This window comes from Diadema antillarum, unplaced genomic scaffold (genome assembly GCF_040938485.1).
Source record: "Diadema antillarum isolate AM-2024a unplaced genomic scaffold, OU_Dant_1.0 scf00000006, whole genome shotgun sequence".
NCBI lineage: Eukaryota > Metazoa > Echinodermata > Echinoidea > Diadematoida > Diadematidae > Diadema > Diadema antillarum.
Window position 1 is genome coordinate 1,879,161 of NW_027270895.1, and position 18,474 is coordinate 1,897,634.

Below are 18,474 nucleotides of genomic sequence, written 5' to 3' on the forward strand. Positions count from 1 at the left end.
ACTGTTTTTTGAAGAGTTTCTTAGTAACTGCACTTCTTGTTGATTTTTGATTTAAACAAGACGATCAAGAATTTTACATTAAAATACTAGATTTTTGAAAAAATGTGAAAATAAATTTACACCACAGTAACACCAGCTGGTGTGGTCTCTTATAGAAGCTGGACGGGTGTTAAACCATTGATATTAAAACCAACAAATATCAAATCAACACCATGTGGTGTCATTTTTTTTTATTAACACCAGTACAGTGTCAAAATAACACCAGGTACAGTGTCAAATTAACACCACGAAGTGTCAGGTGAACACTTTTCAACACCATCACAGTGCATTTTCAACACCTGTGGGTGTGGTCCTTTATTGAAGCTTGACCGGTGTTAGATTTAACACCCGTGGTGTTAAATCTAACACCGATGTTTTTACAGTGTACATAAAATTTTTATTATAAGAGATGTACAAAGTAGTGTGAGCTCGTGACAGAAAACTTAAAACGGTTTATGTCAGTTTCATGATAGTAAGCAAATAATCAACGTTGGTGAAGGTGATGGGACAAACTATCACTTCCGAGGCGATACTGGATGTAGCTATCTTTCCGAAGCGCAGCTGAGGAAAGATAGCGTACACATTCAGATCGCCGAGGAAGTTATAGTTTGTCTCATTGCCTGAAACTAAAAGTTGATTATTTGCTTTATATTCCACATCTAGGGTCCTAGAAATTCCCATTTTATTCCACATCTGAAACCGTTTTAGCTGTCTTTAGGTATCCTTATAGGGCTTACGCTACGTGTGCGCGTAGATAACAAAACAATGAATTTGCTGCGCGCACCGTGCGGCACTGAAGTGAAAGTGCGTTGCACTGTGTACTATCAAGTGACCTAGTTAAATGATAGTCCACAGTGCAACGCACTTTCATTTCGCGCGTACTCATCTCTCGTTAAGACTGTATGGACTGCCAGAGATCAGCAAAACAAACAGCTGTCTTTATAGATGACAAAACAATGAGTTTGCTGCGCGCACCGCGCGACACTGAAGAGAAAGTGCGTTGCACTGTGTACTATCAAGTGACCTAGTTCTTCTCAGGTGATGTGATGGGCAAAACTACGCTTTATCACGTGATCAGCTCTTGACCAATCCTATAGCAAGATTCTTAGTATGTGGAATATAATATGCAATACTATGATGCAATAAAAAGTAGATATGAATGATATCACACCATCTAATATTTGTTACGAGCATGAATAATGTGTTCTTGAAAATATGGTATCATTATATAACCAATATATTATATACAAACATATATACATATACTCATGATGTATATATATATATATATATATATACATACATATATAGATATCACATTTAGCGAAATTAGATTACTATCGTGGATAACTCGCAAATACTGTCATTTTCATATGATTACTACTACGCCAGGTTATGCCTAAAACAGGAATGAATAACGAGAAAATTATGATGTTCTGAAAGATGCATGATAATATAACCCTCATTCAAATTACATTAAATTACCTATCAGTAATAGTAATCGTAGTAGTAATAGTAATAGTAATAGTAAAAGTAATAGTAATAGTAATAGTAAAGATAATGATAATAATGATAACAAGATAACCATAATAACAATAACGATAATAATAATGATAATACAATAAAATACAATCCGGTACGAAGGCTACGTTCATCATCAGATGCATTCTTACTCCAAACACCCAGAGTAAAACATGGGTATGGTGATCGTGCTTTTTCCGTTATGGGACCAAAATTGTGGAATCAGTTACCTCTTCAGTTAAGGGAACTGTCATCTACAGAGTCATTCAAATCCAAACTTAAAACTTATCTGTTCCTTTCATACTGAGGACTGTAATTGCTGTATGTTATTTATATTGGATCAATATTGTATTTTTAATTGGTATATGTTGTATTCTTTATTTGGTATATATTTGTTTTTGTTTACCATTTTCTTATTTGTTGAAATGTTTGAATATGTATATGCACGTAAATATTTGATATCTTTTCATTTTTGAAGCGCCATGAGCACTGAAAAGTGGACCTGTGCGCTATACAAGTAGCCACTATTATTATTATTATTATTATTAATAGCGCTCATATTTCCATCAAAGTCGTTATGAGTTTTTATACTCCTTAGCCGAATAACAATATTACAAAATACTACGAATTGTATGCAAAAAAAAAAAAGACACTACTACAATTAACTGCGATTTCTTTTTTAAATTGATGCGTTTTGACAGGTCTTAAAGGTCACTTGAGTTTGTGCAGTACAGACAGAGATGGGTAAAGTGTTTCAGTTGGGCGCCATGACAGAAAAGGCACTTGAGCTGTAGCATCGAGTGTCGAAGCGGAGGACTAGAAGAAGTAGTTGATACATTGATCGGAGTGCACGAGGAGGTGTGTAGACGTGCATGAGGTCAGATATGTAAGATGGAGTTTCACCAGTGAGTTGGGTTTTTTATGTAAGGAGTATTTTGCATTTTATCAGCTATAGGAGCCAGTGGAGGTTGGTGAGGAAAAGTGTGGTGCCATGTGATGCTGGTATGTGAGTGGTCGCTCTCTCTGTGATTCTTGCGGCTACACGTTCATTAGTACCAGTCCAGTCCTGTTGAAGTTTAGCTGTGATAAAAATGAATTCATGCAATACACAATCATGATCGTATCACCACTAAAACAAGTAAGGATTAGTTATATGTATATGAAGAGCGTGCTCCCAAAAGGCGCTAAATCCATTGAAAAATAATGGATTTAGCTCCTTTTGGAAGCAAGCTCTTCGTATATGTAGGCGAAGTTGATTATAATATGCCACACTTGGCAGAAAAAAAGAAATGTTTAGCCTTTGTTTTGCTTACAATGATAATAGTAATAATGATAACAATAATAATAATTAAAACAATTACAATAATAATAATAAAATATCATCTAACTGTTCAGAAGAAGAAAAAGGACATGGGGTTTTCATTTCAAACTCTTATATCATTTGCTATAGTTGAAAGAGAGAGAAATGAGATCATGTGTTAATCCAAAAATGAAAAAAAAAAATCCTTATGCCGAATATACATTATCCCGAAACACAGAAATTCCTAAACATAGATATCTTTAAAATCCGAATGTGAGATAAGGTTAGTTAATCCAAAAACACGGAACTAAGTTGAATAGCGCCTACTAACAAATATTCGGAATTATCCATGTGATGGGGAACCTTATTTCATTTTCAGATACGAATCGTCGGAATAACGAACCATAATATTTCATTCGGATTCACGAAAAACCTTACGAACCCACGTCTTACGAGACCCTTTCATTTTCAAATCATAGCGGATCACTCCAAAATCTTCGAGTGATCCTTGACGTCACTCCAAAATGAGTGAAAATGAGCATTTTCACTCAAAATTCACTCCAATTTCACTCGAAATTCACTCTTTTTTGTATTCACTCTTTTTAGAGTGAAAATTTTCACTCGATTTTTTTTAGAGAGCACATTGTCGTTTATATGAAGTTATATATTTTTACATGCTTTTACTAATGGTGATTTATTTTTATTTTTAATTAAACTTTTATTTGCCTTGTAAACAGAATCGTTCGAAAGCCAAGCTCGAAAAGTAAATTGGGCAGAAAAAAAAATGTTTCCGCCCTTGTTTAGTCTGCAATGATAACAATGATAATAATAATAATGACATATTGCACTTAATTCTTGTTTGCAAAACAAACAAACAAACAAACAAACAAACAACAATAACCAAAATAAAGCCGACAAAATAAAGGTGCAGGAAAAATCAGAATGAAAATGATTTACCTAGAAGAGAGATGTTGGTTCGGAGAGCTCACTTGCAACTTTCAACCTGAATCTGCAAGAAAGTTGCAATCGAAGAGGTGGGGTCATCCCACGAGACCGACACCCACAAGTCATACGGCCCACGAGACCTGATCATTAACATCGTCTTCAAAAGGAAAGTCATGAAAGGCTTCTCTGACGTCAGTGGAAGGAACCCTTGTCCAAGTTTCGAAAGTTTCTGTAAAGAGATGTCACATTGCTACCGAGGTTTTGCTACAACAATGACGTAGCTAATGATAAAGTGATATATACAGTTCCTGCTAATAGGTAGTTCGATGTAACATGGGTTTTCTGCGAAATGTATTATTATGCTTACAAAAATAAACTAGATGTAGGTTTGCGCCCGACATTTGACCCTTTATAGCAGTTTACGGGTTAATCTGATGTTAGGAGCAAAGGCAATAAACATATTGATTGAGTGATAAGGTTAGTCCGTGGGATGATTAACCCGATATTGCTTCTTCTTCTTCTTCTTCTTCTTCTTCTTCTTCTTCTTTTTCTTCTTCTTCTTCTTCTTCTTCTTCTTTCTTCTTCTTTTTTCTTTTCTTCTTCTTTTTTTTCAAAGCGTTTTTTTGCACGATTGCGGTATAGGTAATAAAAGTTTCACCTTTATACATGTACTTCGTACATCAGCTATAATGGCGACATTTACCATTAGTTAAAGCTTTTTTGATACAACATGACAGTTAATCATCAGCGTGGAGCATTTTTCTTTTTGTCAGTGACCTCAATGTGACTAGCTGACGAACGTATAATCATCATATCATTGATGTGTATGGAGAGATTGTGCAGTTGGCTCACTTTCTTCACATTAGTGGAGAGCTTTTTCGAAGCGATAGTCACGGAAATACCCCAAAATGCAGCCATTCGCATATGATCGCATGGTCATCATTGATGGATATTTTGTTTATTCTTGTATTTAAGCCCATGATTTTTGTCATGGCTATTACGCACGAATCACAATGTGTGGAGTGTTTGCGTCGATGGAAGGCAACTTGTTAGTCAGTTGCAACAAGTGACGGTGCTGCTCGTCTATAGCAAGCTATATTTTCAAGTCTAAGCCTCGACGCACTGTAAACGGTAAGTGCTATTGAGGCGTATCACTCTTCCGTTGGGAGTAATGGAAACGGAAGTGGTTGTGAAGGATTCATATTTGCATTTGACATTATATGGGGGAAATTCCTGGATGAAGTGATATCACCGAGCGTGGGAAAAGATGGTCTCATCTGGTGGAAAGATTGACCTGTATGGGACAAAACAAGGTATTCGTGGACTAAAGACAAACGCAGTGTAATCTACTATTTTGTATAACGCGCAATAACACACTTCTCGAAGCAAAACACAAAAACATAAAAACAAAATAAACTAAACTTAAACTAAACTAAACTAGACTAAACCAAAATAAAATAAGATAAAATAAAACATAACAAAATAACATTTCACAGAGTAAGATGGTAACAAATGTGTGCATAAATGCCACAAATGACACACTGTTGAGGCAAAGGCCGAAGGCTACAATTCTCCTGCATTTGTTCTCTATATTTTTATACACAAAACAGAAAACGACTTTACATAGATCAACATGGAAGTATAAACTTGAAACCTTCCCAATATGATTCACCAATACGGACATTGATAGAGAGAGAGGAAACAATTTCTGTTTCAGAACATTACAGTCGTTGATTTCTTTATAATCGTTTAACTCGTAACGAAACTATTATCACAAAGATTGATATCATGTCACTAACGCATGTACGATTATATGTCATAGTATGTGTAGGCCCTAATGGATATCACTAAAATTGTAGAAAATAGTCATAGGCTGTGTATACTACCGTAATATTATGTTTGATGATATTGCTAGAAAAGATGAGTTGTATATGATGTGCCATACTGAGAATAAATAAATCACATAAAATCAAATCAAATCAAATCAAATCAAATTATCATGATCGTGTCATTATCACATTAATGCAATGCATGATGAACATCATTTTGAAAACTGTAACATTTATTTGTTATTGTTTCTAATGCTGTCGTCATCATAACCTTTGTACTGATTGCCGGGGATAATTAGTGATCAAATAATCATTATCCCCCCCCCCCCAAAAAAAAAAAAAAAAAGTGACGTAAGCGGGAGGGATAACGCATTATATACAGATAAAGAAAACAAGAGAAGAAGAATATAAGAAAGAGGAGGGAGATATCGTTATATCTGAAGACTCGATCTTGTGATCAACGGATAACCTTTGAACTTATTCAGTGAATCGCATCATTCAAAACTATAGAATTTATATATTGTGCATGTACTTTCGCGATGATGTAACAAGAAAAGCGAAGTGTTTATTTTGGGTGGGGTGAAACTGGTGTATATCTGACTTTTTGTAACTATAAAGAGACTCCTTCATATAGGCCGTGACTCGTGACACAAATACAACATAATTTATATATTTTCAGATATATCTTTATAAATATTAATATATCCTATATCCATATATCAAAAAAAGTAATATTTGCGGGTAGCAAATTTCCCCTCACGTGGACTGGACTGCATTGTCTTGAATAGAAGGACGTTCTCTCCTCTTTACTGATTTGTTTTTTTATTCCACCCACATGCCCAGTCACGTTAATTCTCATCTCTATGTGACTCCACCCACGACTGGCAGTGCATGGCGTCACTTTTCAACAGCTTCTGCAAGAGGGCGTGTCACTCTCATTTGTTTTATTCTCCCATGATGTTTCAGTGTTGCCAGATGGTGATTTCGGTAACCAAAAAGGGTGAAATTTGGTGATTTTTGAAGTTGTTTGGTGACAAAATTTTAGCCTTGTGATTTTGGGTAATTTTTGGTGATTTTGAGACCAATGGAAAATAATCACACTAACTGAAAACGAAAATGCATTTTGCCCAAAGTTCCCCCCTTTTTTCCCTTTAGAAACGGAAAATGTGAACTTTTTTGACATTCAACACCACTGACCATACACAAACACTCATCCATACACATTGTGACGTATGACCCCCAGACACCATCGATGACGTCAAGAACCACACAGGGCGACACCCATGAAGAGATACCGTGCATGGCAGCAGGTTCAATCTGCAATTTAATATGAAACATAATCAACTCTTACACTACATGAACCAAAGGAGTAATCACTCTGACTTATTGGTATACAGTAATGTACCTTTGCATAAGGCTACTTGCCATCAATAAATGTTTTCCACCAAACATGACCTGTATGTAGTGTCTTCTTATTTGCCTGTATAACCCATAGTGTGATGAGTGAACTTTCTTTGATATTGACTAGCATAATACATGTGCAAGGGCACTGTCTACCTGCACTAACATACAGTTGCATTTATCATTGACCTTGGCCATGCATGACCTTGACATGCCTTCTTACACATAGCAACCTCACACTGTACCTTTCATTAATCTGCCCTTGTTATACATCTTACATAGGCATTATCTCTTCCATAATTACCTCAATTGAACCACAGTACTCTTCATACACTATTATAATCATCTGCGGTATATCTAACGTAGATCTGTAAATGCTCAGATTATACAGAGCCCATCGGGCCTTATTCATCGTGCATCATCACTACGTTATACTGTGTAGGTAATCCATTACGTATATGCAACGTGCACCTTCGACTGTGTACTTTCACCTATTCAACCACTCCACATGGGCAACTCATTCACACACTACACTATATTTTGTTGCCTCATTTATATCATTTATACTTCGTCGTTCATTAAGCCAAATGGCTAAAAAGATAAATGAAACCTCAAACTTCATACAATCATACTCATTTCTACTTACATCATTGGGCTTGTAACGAAATCTGAGCTAAATCAATGGCATCTCTGGGCAACGAAAGTTTCGGAACTCGAAATTAGCAGCACACCTTTATAGCGCCCCCACAGGCCGATACCCAATTTTCTGCTTCACAAGCCCGCCTATGACGTCACAATCAATGCTGAACTTATCACGAACTCATACTTTATTCTGTCCACAACATCCCGGCCCCCTTAAATGTATCTAACGAAACATTTAACCTTCACTTTCTTCAGTTACTTATCCTCAACTTGCCCATTCAAATCTATATTGCTTCTTGCAATACACTGTACCACGGTACCTTCAACGTCCTTCACAAATGATTTCTCAAAGTAACTCTTCCAACAATTCATGCCATAAGGCATTGAATAATGTTAGTGACTGTACACAACTCAGCACATATATAACTTTCGAGAAATCTTGCATTTGTCTTTCAGCATGATAATTTGCATGCTATGCTTAAACTTCACTGTCTTCATATGATCGCTTTAATATCACTATAACAACCAAATAATTGAATAACTTTGCATCTCTATCAAATCATGACACTCTTTCTGTTCTCCATGACAGATTGATAACATTAGCCACTCTTCCTTTGCACAATTACCAATCAATCAAATTTCAATTTCAACAACTCACTGGACATTTATCCAAACAAAAAATGCTCTTCTTTATCTTAGAACAAACCTTACACTTCATATATCACATTTCGTATGTTTTGCATAATCTTGCTTTCACTTTGACATGTATACCTTTGTGAACTTCAAACTATTCACATTTTCATTACCGCATAATGTCAACTTAAACTTCCTTTCATATGTCCACTTTACATACAACAGGGATGACTATCCGACAGTCACTGTACCAACTCTTTAAATCTGTAATAATAAACCTGTACTTTGATGAGCACAAATAAACAAAAATGTTTCAATTCCTAGCTCTGGGTATTCATAATATATAAACAATTTTGCAATATTCACCCTTTGTCAAATTTGACCTGAACTTCAAACTTTCTCAAATCATAGTAACAGTGTACTTTACACAACTACATACTTATTTCACTCATAACATTCAGTCAGTGAATTCTGTATCTTCTTTCATCATAAGACACCTTTGCATACAATTTGTAAAACTATGCATGTCTAATGATGTGTATCGCCTCCATACCTGTTGACACATTTTCCTGCATAATGTTTCTCTGATGGACCATGACATCAACTCTCAACCTGCAAAAACATGAAATATATGAACACTTGGATTTGTCAAGCTCTTGGCTTGTAATACCTCTGATACCTGAATGCACACAAGAATGAACACTTGCATTATGTCAAACTCCTTCCTTAATTATCAATGCAGCTGTGCATCAACATATGTACACATTGTATATCAGCATACAACACTTTAGCAAGCAGTTTGTTTGTTTGTTTGTTAAAAAAAAAAAATAAAAATTCACATGAACCCGTCCTCAGAAAGAAACTCTGGGATTTCTTTGTTATCACCACAGTGCAACAATTTGCCTAGTTTTACTGCATACTCCACATCCATGTGAACTTCACAAGAAGGAAACCTTTGGAAAGGCATTATATCCATTACCTGTTGCAAAACTGCCAAAATAACAACCATGAGATATGAATCATTTCATATACACTTCACTTACACAATGTACAACATTATGTAATCAGTTATCTTGTGAACCTGCATAAAGTCTGTCTTATAAAGTCTGGTAAGAGTTATTGTGTTCACTGGTAATGAACAAAAGGTGAATTCACAGTCAAGGTGGCTTTCATTTCCACTGATCTGAATGGATGAATCAAATGAATCCCCGCGACACAATCTGCGCACTTGTCACAAATGATCTCCTTCGCGATTTACGTCAAACACACAAACCTTCAGCGATATCACAACACAATCCGATGATAATATCACCTCTGAAAAAAGCTGAATCTTGTGTTTTCCATCCAACACGACACAAAACGACATCATTTTATAACGCGATTATATCACAAACTGCGCATCACATGATATTTCCACAACGCGAATATCACAGCTTGACCTTCACACGCTATTTTCACAATGCGTTGAACTCCATGTCGCGACTATAACACAAACTGAACATCACACTATCTTCTTGCCGCGAACGTTGATATCCACTTGGTAATCACAAACGCTTTAACACATATCGCGCTTTCTCACAAACGCTATGTGTAACACGCTATCACAATACTGGCTGATCCATCACAGATCCTAAATGAGCTCCATTAAACATCTCCTTCCAAGATCATGCATAACTTGGAAATCGGTCGAATGATAACGCTGTTCTTCGTCTTGATTGCTGCGCTACGGACGAAACCTTGGCTGTCAGGCATGGTTTGAAGTACTCTTCCCAACATCCACAGATTACGCGGAACATTTCCATCCACCACGAGCACTAGGTCACCAACTTGCACATTTCTGCGAGACGATAACCACTTCTCCCTTTCCTGCAGTTGAGGTAGATACTCCCTCGTCCAGCGTCTCCAGAAGATGTCAGCCAAATACTGCACTTGACGCCATCTCTTCCTCGCGTAGACATCAGACTTGTCAGTCACCGTGGGTGGTAGTTGAGGCTTCCTGTTGAGCAGGAGAAGGTGATTTGGAGTCAGAGCCTCAACATCACTCACGTCATCAGACACTCTGGTTATGGGCCTGTTGTTGATTATGCTCTCCACTTCACACAACAAGGTACTCAAACCTTCATCAGAGAGCATTTGTTGCTTCGTCAAGGCAAGAATCAACTTCCTCACCGTTCTGATCTGTCTTTCCCAGGTGCCCCCAAAATGTGAAGCTCCAGGTGGATTGAACGACCATTTAATGTTTTCCTGAAGGAGTTCGTTGTTTAGTCGTTCTCGATTCCATCCTTCTATTTCTCGCCTGAGCTCCCTTTCTGCTCCTACTAGATTGGTCCCATTGTCTGATCTTATTTCTTTCACATTACCTCTGCGAGCAATGAATCGTCTTATTGCATCAATGCATGAGTCTGTGTCTAATGATGCAGCGATTTCAAGATGTACTGCTCTCACAGCAAGGCAAGTGAAGATAACACCGTAGCGTTTAACAGTACTCCTGCCCCTCTTAGCTTCTATGGGCCCGAAGTAGTCCATACCGACTCTCGTGAAAGGCGGCTCATCAGGTGTCAACCTGTCCTTGGGCAGGTCAGCCATTTTTTGCTGCATTACTTTAGCTCTCTGTCGCCGGCATGCAACACACCCACTTATCATCCTTCTGATGGCAGCTCCAGCACCGGGTAGCCAGTACTTCTCATGTAGAATTGACAACATGTAATTTCTGCCACTGTGTCCAGCCTTTACATGAATTTCTCTTAAGATCAGTTTTGACACATGGCTTGCCTTCGGAAGCACCACTGGGTGTTTTGCCTCTAGTGGTAGTGCAGATCTGCTTAGTCTTCCTCCGACTCTGATCAGACCTTCCTCTATCCTTGGATCCAGTTTGTAGATAGGACTGGATTTCTTTACACAGCCATCTGTTTCAGTCAGGGCATCCTTTTCTTCTCCATAGAATTTAGATTGCTCATGTTGGAGCATTTTCTTCTCTGCAAACTGCATTTCATCCAGTGTGATCCTTTTGAAGTCCTCATCTACTTCATGCTTCAGTGATTTCATTTCTTTCAACCACCAGATGAATTTCACCACCCAGCAAACTGCTCTTTTCAATCCATACCATGATGAATAGTGGTTGATCATCTCATCTAAGGCATTCTCATCACCAGATAGAGTGCTGAATGTACTTGCATCTCCCTTTGATGATTTGATCTCTGCATCATTGTCTGAAATCACTTCCCTCTCAATTGGATTTGTGGGCCAATTTTCTTTCCCTTGTAGCAAGAATTCTGGCCCATGTAGCCATCTTTCTTTCGTCCTCAGATCATCTGCCGACAAACCTCTGGACAAATCATCCGCTGGATTAGATTTAGAATCCACATAATGCCATTGTTCTGGAGAAGATGCATTCCTGATTGCAGCAATTCTGTTTGCTACAAATGTCCGAAATCTTTTCTCCTCATTTCTGATGTACTGAATGACGATAGTACTGTCTGTCCAGAAAAATGATCTCGTCACTGGTACATTCAGCTCACGTTTCAGAAACGAGTCCAGTCTTACACTCATTGTTGCAGCAGACAGCTCCAGACGAGGGATTGTTGTCTTCTTGATAGGTGCCAGATGAGATTTTGACATTAACAGCTCACTGTGTTTCTGACCGTCTGTGGCTTTCAACACCAAATAAGATGCTGTCCCATATGCTACCTCTGAGGCATCAGAAAAATGGTGCAATTCATAGTCGTTCACTTCAGCTAGATCATGGGGCCGAATGCACCTGTTTACTGTGAAGCGTTCAATAGCTGGTAACTCATCTAGCCATTTCAGCCATTTGTCTTTGTCGATTTCTGGTATAGGCTCATCCCACGTTAGCCCCTTTCGACACAGCTCCTGCAAGACCAATTTCCCTCTGACGATGAACGGGCTTGCATAACCCATAGGGTCATACATTGACGAGACGACACTCAGTAGTCCCCGTCTTGTGAGGGGTTTGTCCTTAGGTGATATCTTATAGCCAAAGCAATCCTCTTCAACGTTCCAGCTCATGCCCAAGGCTCGCTCGACCGGTAATGCATCGTGATTCAGATCAACTCCAGCTAACTCCTTGGATCTTTCTTCTGGTGGTATGGTCCCCAACACACATGGAGAATTACTCAGCCATTTAGTCAGTCTGAATCCACCTCTGCTGAGTAGGTCACGAAGCTCTGCTGCCAAGTGAATGGCCTTCGTTTCAGTCTCTGATGTTACTAAGCAGTCATCAACATAAAAGTTCTTGTAAACCGTCTCGACTGTGATGGGATCATAATCCTGCTGGTTGTCTTCTGCAGTTTGTCGCAGTGCAAAACTGCACACACTTGGACTCCAAGTACCACCGAAGAGATGTGAACACATGCGATAGACTCTTGGTTGCTTTGCAAGATCTCCTGATTCCCACCACAGAAACCTCAGGACATTTCTGTGATTTGGGGTTACTCGGACCTGATGAAACATGGCCTCAATATCTGCAGTCAGTGCGATAGGATCCCTTCTGAATCTCAGAAGTACCCCTGCTAGCTTGTTTGTTAGATCCGGCCCTTGTAGGATGACATCATTCAGAGCTACGTCTCCATATCTGGCTGCACAATCAAAGACAATGCGTACTTTCCCGGGCTTCTTTGGATTTATCACAGGGTGATGAGGCAGATACCAGTGTTCTCCATCAACTTGACTTTGATCTTGTAGTTCGTCGTTAACTTCTTCAGCATAACCTTTCTTGAGAAGGTCAGACATTCCTTCCTTGTATTTGCTGAGAAGATAGTCATCCTTGGAGAGTTTTCTTCTAAGCGACTGCAAACGCTGTTCAGCTAGATGACGATTGTCAGGCAAACGTGGACGATTCGTTCTAAATGGGATTGGCAACTGATAATGTCCACCATCCATAGTAATTTCTCTCTCCCAAGTCTCTATCGCCTTCTGGTCATTCACTGACAGACTCCTGTTGTCGTCATCAAGGCATTCCATTCCTTCAAGTTTCCAGAACAACTTGACTTGCTCTTCGAGACCTCCAGCATCAGCTATGAAGCTAGCAGTGGCTTGGAAATTTCCCTGACCGTTGTCTGCTAATGGACCATTCAATGTCCAACCAAACATAGTTCTGACTGCGTAGACTTCTCCTGATGCTCCTTCTCGCACTTCCAAGGGCATTAAGGCCTGGGGAACATCCTGCCCGATCAGCATACTGACCTGGTGTTGATTGACAACTGGAAGGTCAAGGTCACGAAGGTGTTCATACTTGTTTATGTCTTCCTCCGTAGCCATGTTTCTAACACTTATGTTCAAATTCGGTCGCGTGTAAGCTTGGATATTGAGCCCCTCATCAGATGTTAGTCCTTTCACCTTTAACTGCACAGTCTCACATTCAATCCTGTTGTTTGGTCTCTCCAGTGTAGAGATAGACAGGGTCTTGGTCTCACCCTTTGCTTCCAGAGTGTCAGCTAGTTCCTTTGTACAAAAGGAATGTGTAGATCCTGTATCTAGCAAGGCAAATGTTTCTACGCACACATTTCCATTTGGAGCTTGAACTTGAATGGGAATTATGGGAAGGGCGATCCTATACCTCCCGGCCCCCATGACGTCACTGCTTGCGTGTGATGATGATTCACTGGTGCTAGCAAACACATGCTGATCTGTTTGGGTTGATGAATCTAACTGATCAGAAGCTCTGTCTGTTTTCCTTGATGACAATTCAGGATCATTGGAACTTGGTCTAGTAGACGGTCCTCCAGTGTGCAGAAACTTTGTGTGCTTTAGAGTACACCCTTTCACTGAGCAGGTTCTGTTTAGAGTGCATCTCGATGACATATGCCCTTGCAGCAAACAGTTGAAGCACAATCTCTTGTCCCGGGCTAATTGAAGACGCTGTTCTGGCTTCATGTCTTTAAACCGCTGACAGTAGAATAGCCCATGGTTAGCCTCGCAGAGAATACATCTTGGTGTACTGACAGATGTAGAATAGGAACCTCTTTATGGTAAACGATGACTTGAAGGTGTTGGTCTGTCTTTAGACTTCTGATAGAAGCTGCGTCCATCCTTCGTACCACTCTGTAGTAATGACCCAAAGACAGGATCATTCAGTTCTTCTGCTGCTTCAGCGATGAACTCCACAATGTCAAGGATGTGTGGTGATCTGCCTCTGTCCCGGATAGTCTTTACCAGCTTTAGCCAACGACTACGAAGATGGTATGGTAGTCTCTCAACTATCTTGACCATCTCTCTGCGGTTGCTAATCTCTTGCAGCATTCCAAGTGCCCTCAGTGTTTCTGCACAGGTCTTTAATTGATCAGCGAAGTCTCTGAGTTGTTTGCTGTTGCTCTGTATGGCTGGACCCTCAACAACTCTCTTGATCCATGCTTCACTGATGACAAAGTTGTTACCAAACCGATCAGCTAACAAATGTCTTGCCTTGAAGTATCCTTCGTCTGGGCTCATCATCAGACAGCACTGGATGATGGATTTCGCTTGGCCCTCACACAAGTTGTAAAGCTTTAGCAACTTGCTATTGTTGTCTAAAGTTGAGTCACCAATCAAGCTGTCGAAGGATCTCATGAACTGGAAATACTTGAGCGGATTTCCATCGAACTGCATAATGTCAACATTAGACAAACTAATTGTTTCCATCAACTGTCGCTGTTGTCTCTGACCTTCTTCCAAATGTTGAAATATCTGCGTTGTCACTGGGCTCGATGACGGCATAGGCTGTTCAACAGGATATTGAAAGGTTCTATCTGCATCACTACTTGTTCCCCTTTCAGAAGCCATGGGTTCATCACGTCTTGGCAACGGAGTAGAAACTGGAACCATTTCGGGTGGTTCCAACTTGACGGTTTCCAACTTGACGGCTTCATCATCACTTTCATCGTAAACAGCTTCCTCGGCCTCAGCAATCCTGAGCTTAGTTTGCAGGGTCAACTCAGCCTTTCTTAGCCTTAACTCCAGTTCCTGTCTCTCGAGCTCTTGCTGCTCTTTCAGGGCAGCAACTTCTGCAGCTAGGGCAGCTCGTCTGGCCTTACTCCGCAGTCTGGACGACGCCCGTGAGCCAGCCTGACTCACAGAATCTTCCGGTCGTACATCTGACTTGGCTGCCTCACTCATGGTGGTGCTAACTCATCAGCTACACAAGCTGATATTGAACTGATGTGACGTATGACCCCCAGACACCATCGATGACGTCAAGAACCACACAGGGCGACACCCATGAAGAGATACCGTGCATGGCAGCAGGTTCAATCTGCAATTTAATATGAAACATAATCAACTCTTACACTACATGAACCAAAGGAGTAATCACTCTGACTTATTGGTATACAGTAATGTACCTTTGCATAAGGCTACTTGCCATCAATAAATGTTTTCCACCAAACATGACCTGTATGTAGTGTCTTCTTATTTGCCTGTATAACCCATAGTGTGATGAGTGAACTTTCTTTGATATTGACTAGCATAATACATGTGCAAGGGCACTGTCTACCTGCACTAACATACAGTTGCATTTATCATTGACCTTGGCCATGCATGACCTTGACATGCCTTCTTACACATAGCAACCTCACACTGTACCTTTCATTAATCTGCCCTTGTTATACATCTTACATAGGCATTATCTCTTCCATAATTACCTCAATTGAACCACAGTACTCTTCATACACTATTATAATCATCTGCGGTATATCTAACGTAGATCTGTAAATGCTCAGATTATACAGAGCCCATCGGGCCTTATTCATCGTGCATCATCACTACGTTATACTGTGTAGGTAATCCATTACGTATATGCAACGTGCACCTTCGACTGTGTACTACACTATATTTTGTTGCCTCATTTACATGGGCGTCACCAGGGGGGGTGCGTTGGGTGCGAACGCACCCCCCTTCAGATCCTTAAAAAAAAAAAAAAAAAAAAAGAAAATCATCTAAGGTAAGAAAATCTTCTATGATTTCTTTTAACCATGAAATAGGTGTATAGTGTGAAACATTGTTCAAAAAGCCCGGAGCCGACAAAAGATTGTGATTCAGCGTGATTCCTGGGGCCCGTTGCATAAAACTCCAACCAGATTTTTTTTCCGGTTGAAATCACAAAATTCCGGTTGGAAGCTCCCAACCAGAGTTTTTATGCAACGGATTTTACATTCTTAGGTTAGCAACCTTAAAAAATTCAGGTTGGGCAAATCCCAACCTGAATTTTCTAAGGTTGCTAAAAAAGTTTTATGCAATGGGACCCTGGTTGGCATCCTGCATAAAAGCAGTATGTGCGCAGTGTGTACTCAGAATATCCGAACGGCAAAAAGAGTCGCTACAATGTTGCACAATGTGATGTAGAATTTACACCTTTGTACCTTACGCTTCGTTATATCAAAGCTAGATCATTGATTTTGCAGTGTTGCTTTACATATTTATAGTCTATATAAAAATGTCTTGCATTGCCAATAAAAAGACTTGACCTTTATGGGCTAATTCCTAACTTTTCCATGTATATAATACACACACACAAACAAACACTCACAATTAGGGGATGCTCTAAAGTGCAGATTTTGGACATCCTTCCCCCGCTTGGTCACTTCGACGCCACCTCGCTGGTTATACCTCCCCCAGTCATGAACATAAACCGACACCCTTGACTACCAGTGGCGGATCCAGAGGGGGGGGGGGGGGGGGGGGTGCACCGGGCGTCCCCCCCTCACAATTTCCAAAGCGAAAAAATATAGCTTCAAATGGCAGTTTTTGTCCGCTCGCTCGCATTTAGTCGTATAATGCCATTGAAGTTGCTGCCAGTAATTGTCGGCAGTTGCACCCGGTGCGCCCCCCCTCAATTTCCAAAGCAAAAAAATATAACTACAAACGGCAGTTTGGGGACTGTAAAATAACACAATTTTCAAGCTCGCTCGCTACCGTTCTCGCATTTAAATTCTCCTGATATTGCTGCCAGTAATTGCCAGCAGTTGCGCCCGGTGCGCCCCCCCCCCCTTAATTTCGAAAGCAAAAAAAGACATAGCTTCAAACGGCAGTTTTTGGACTGTAAAATGTCAAAATTTTCGAGCTCGCTCGCATCTAAAATCTTTATGCAATTCTTCTGATGTTACTGGCAGTAAATGTCAGCAGTTGCGCCCGGTGCGCCCCCCCCCCCCTTAATTTCCAAAGCGAAAAAATATAGCTACAAACGGCATTTTTTTTTTACTGTAAAATGTCAAAAATTTCAAGCTCGCTCTCTTCGCTCGCTCGCATTTAATCGTTATGCAATTCACCTGATGTTGCTGCCAGTAATTGCCAGCAGTTCCGCCCGGTGCGCCCCCCCCCCCCTTAATTTCCAAAGCGAAAAGATATGGCTAAGAACGGCAGTTTTTGGACTGTGAAATGTAAGATTTTCAAGCTCGCTCGCTCGCATTAATAATAATCGTTATGCTCTCCTGATATTGCTGCCAGTAATTGCCAGCAGTTGCGGTCGATGCGCCCCCCCCCCTTAAATTCCAAAGCGAAAATATATAGCTAAAAACGGCAGTTTTTTTTTTTACTGTGATGTGTCAAAATTTTCCAGCTCGCTCGCTACGCTCGCTCGCATTTAATTGTTATGCCATTCTCCTGATGTTGCTGCCAGTTATTGCCGGCAGTTACTCTAACCCCCTTTATTTCCAAAGCGAAAAAAATATGTCTCCAAATGGCAGTTTTGGGACTAAATGTCAAACTTTTCAAGCTCGCTTTCTTCGCTCGCTCGCATTTAATTGTTATGCCATTCACCCGATGTTGCTGCCAGTAATTACCAGCAGTTGCACCCGGTGCGCCCCCCTTAATTTCCAAAGCAAAAAGAAAAAAATAAAAAAATGACTGTTTCAAGCCGATAAAACATGCAAAAAACTTGCATCAAATTATTTACTATTTAGAACATCAAAATGCAAAAAGTGCTCACCGTGGGAGGGGGACACCCACATCCTCCCACTCGCTCACTCTTATCGCTCTTGCTTGGCCGCGTTCATGATATTCAGTGTAAATATTAAAACAGGAAGTTTATTTGGATGATACTATTTTGCGGGCAAATTGTTCATTAATAATCTACATCAAAATTTACTGCTACCTTAAACAAGTGGGACTGTTTCAAGTCGATAAAACAAGCAAAACATGCATCAAATTGCACCATTTACAACACCAAAATGCAAT

General features: G+C 39.9%; 2 protein-coding genes across 2 annotated transcripts; both read right to left on the reverse strand.

Moving 5' to 3' along the window:
- Positions 1 to 9,954: 9,954 nt before the first annotated feature.
- On the reverse strand, positions 9,955 to 13,587 carry LOC139715702 (uncharacterized). The gene has a single exon (XM_071627257.1). The coding sequence runs from the start codon at positions 13,585 to 13,587 to the stop codon at positions 9,955 to 9,957; it is 3,633 nt and encodes a 1,210-aa protein (XP_071483358.1).
- A 452-nt stretch (positions 13,588 to 14,039) lies between these two features.
- LOC139715712 (uncharacterized) lies at positions 14,040 to 15,420 on the reverse strand. Its single transcript, XM_071627267.1, has one exon. It carries the CDS (start codon positions 15,418 to 15,420, stop codon positions 14,293 to 14,295), a length of 1,128 nt encoding a protein of 375 aa, XP_071483368.1. The 3' UTR covers positions 14,040 to 14,292.
- Between the last annotated feature and the right edge of the window lie 3,054 nt (positions 15,421 to 18,474).

Bases quoted from the DNA above. Each gene is read 5' to 3' on its own strand.
- LOC139715702 (XM_071627257.1), bottom strand. From the start codon at position 13,587: ATGGCTACGGAGGAAGACATAAACAAGTATGAACACCTTCGTGACCTT.
- LOC139715712 (XM_071627267.1), bottom strand. From the start codon at position 15,420: ATGAGTGAGGCAGCCAAGTCAGATGTACGACCGGAAGATTCTGTGAGT.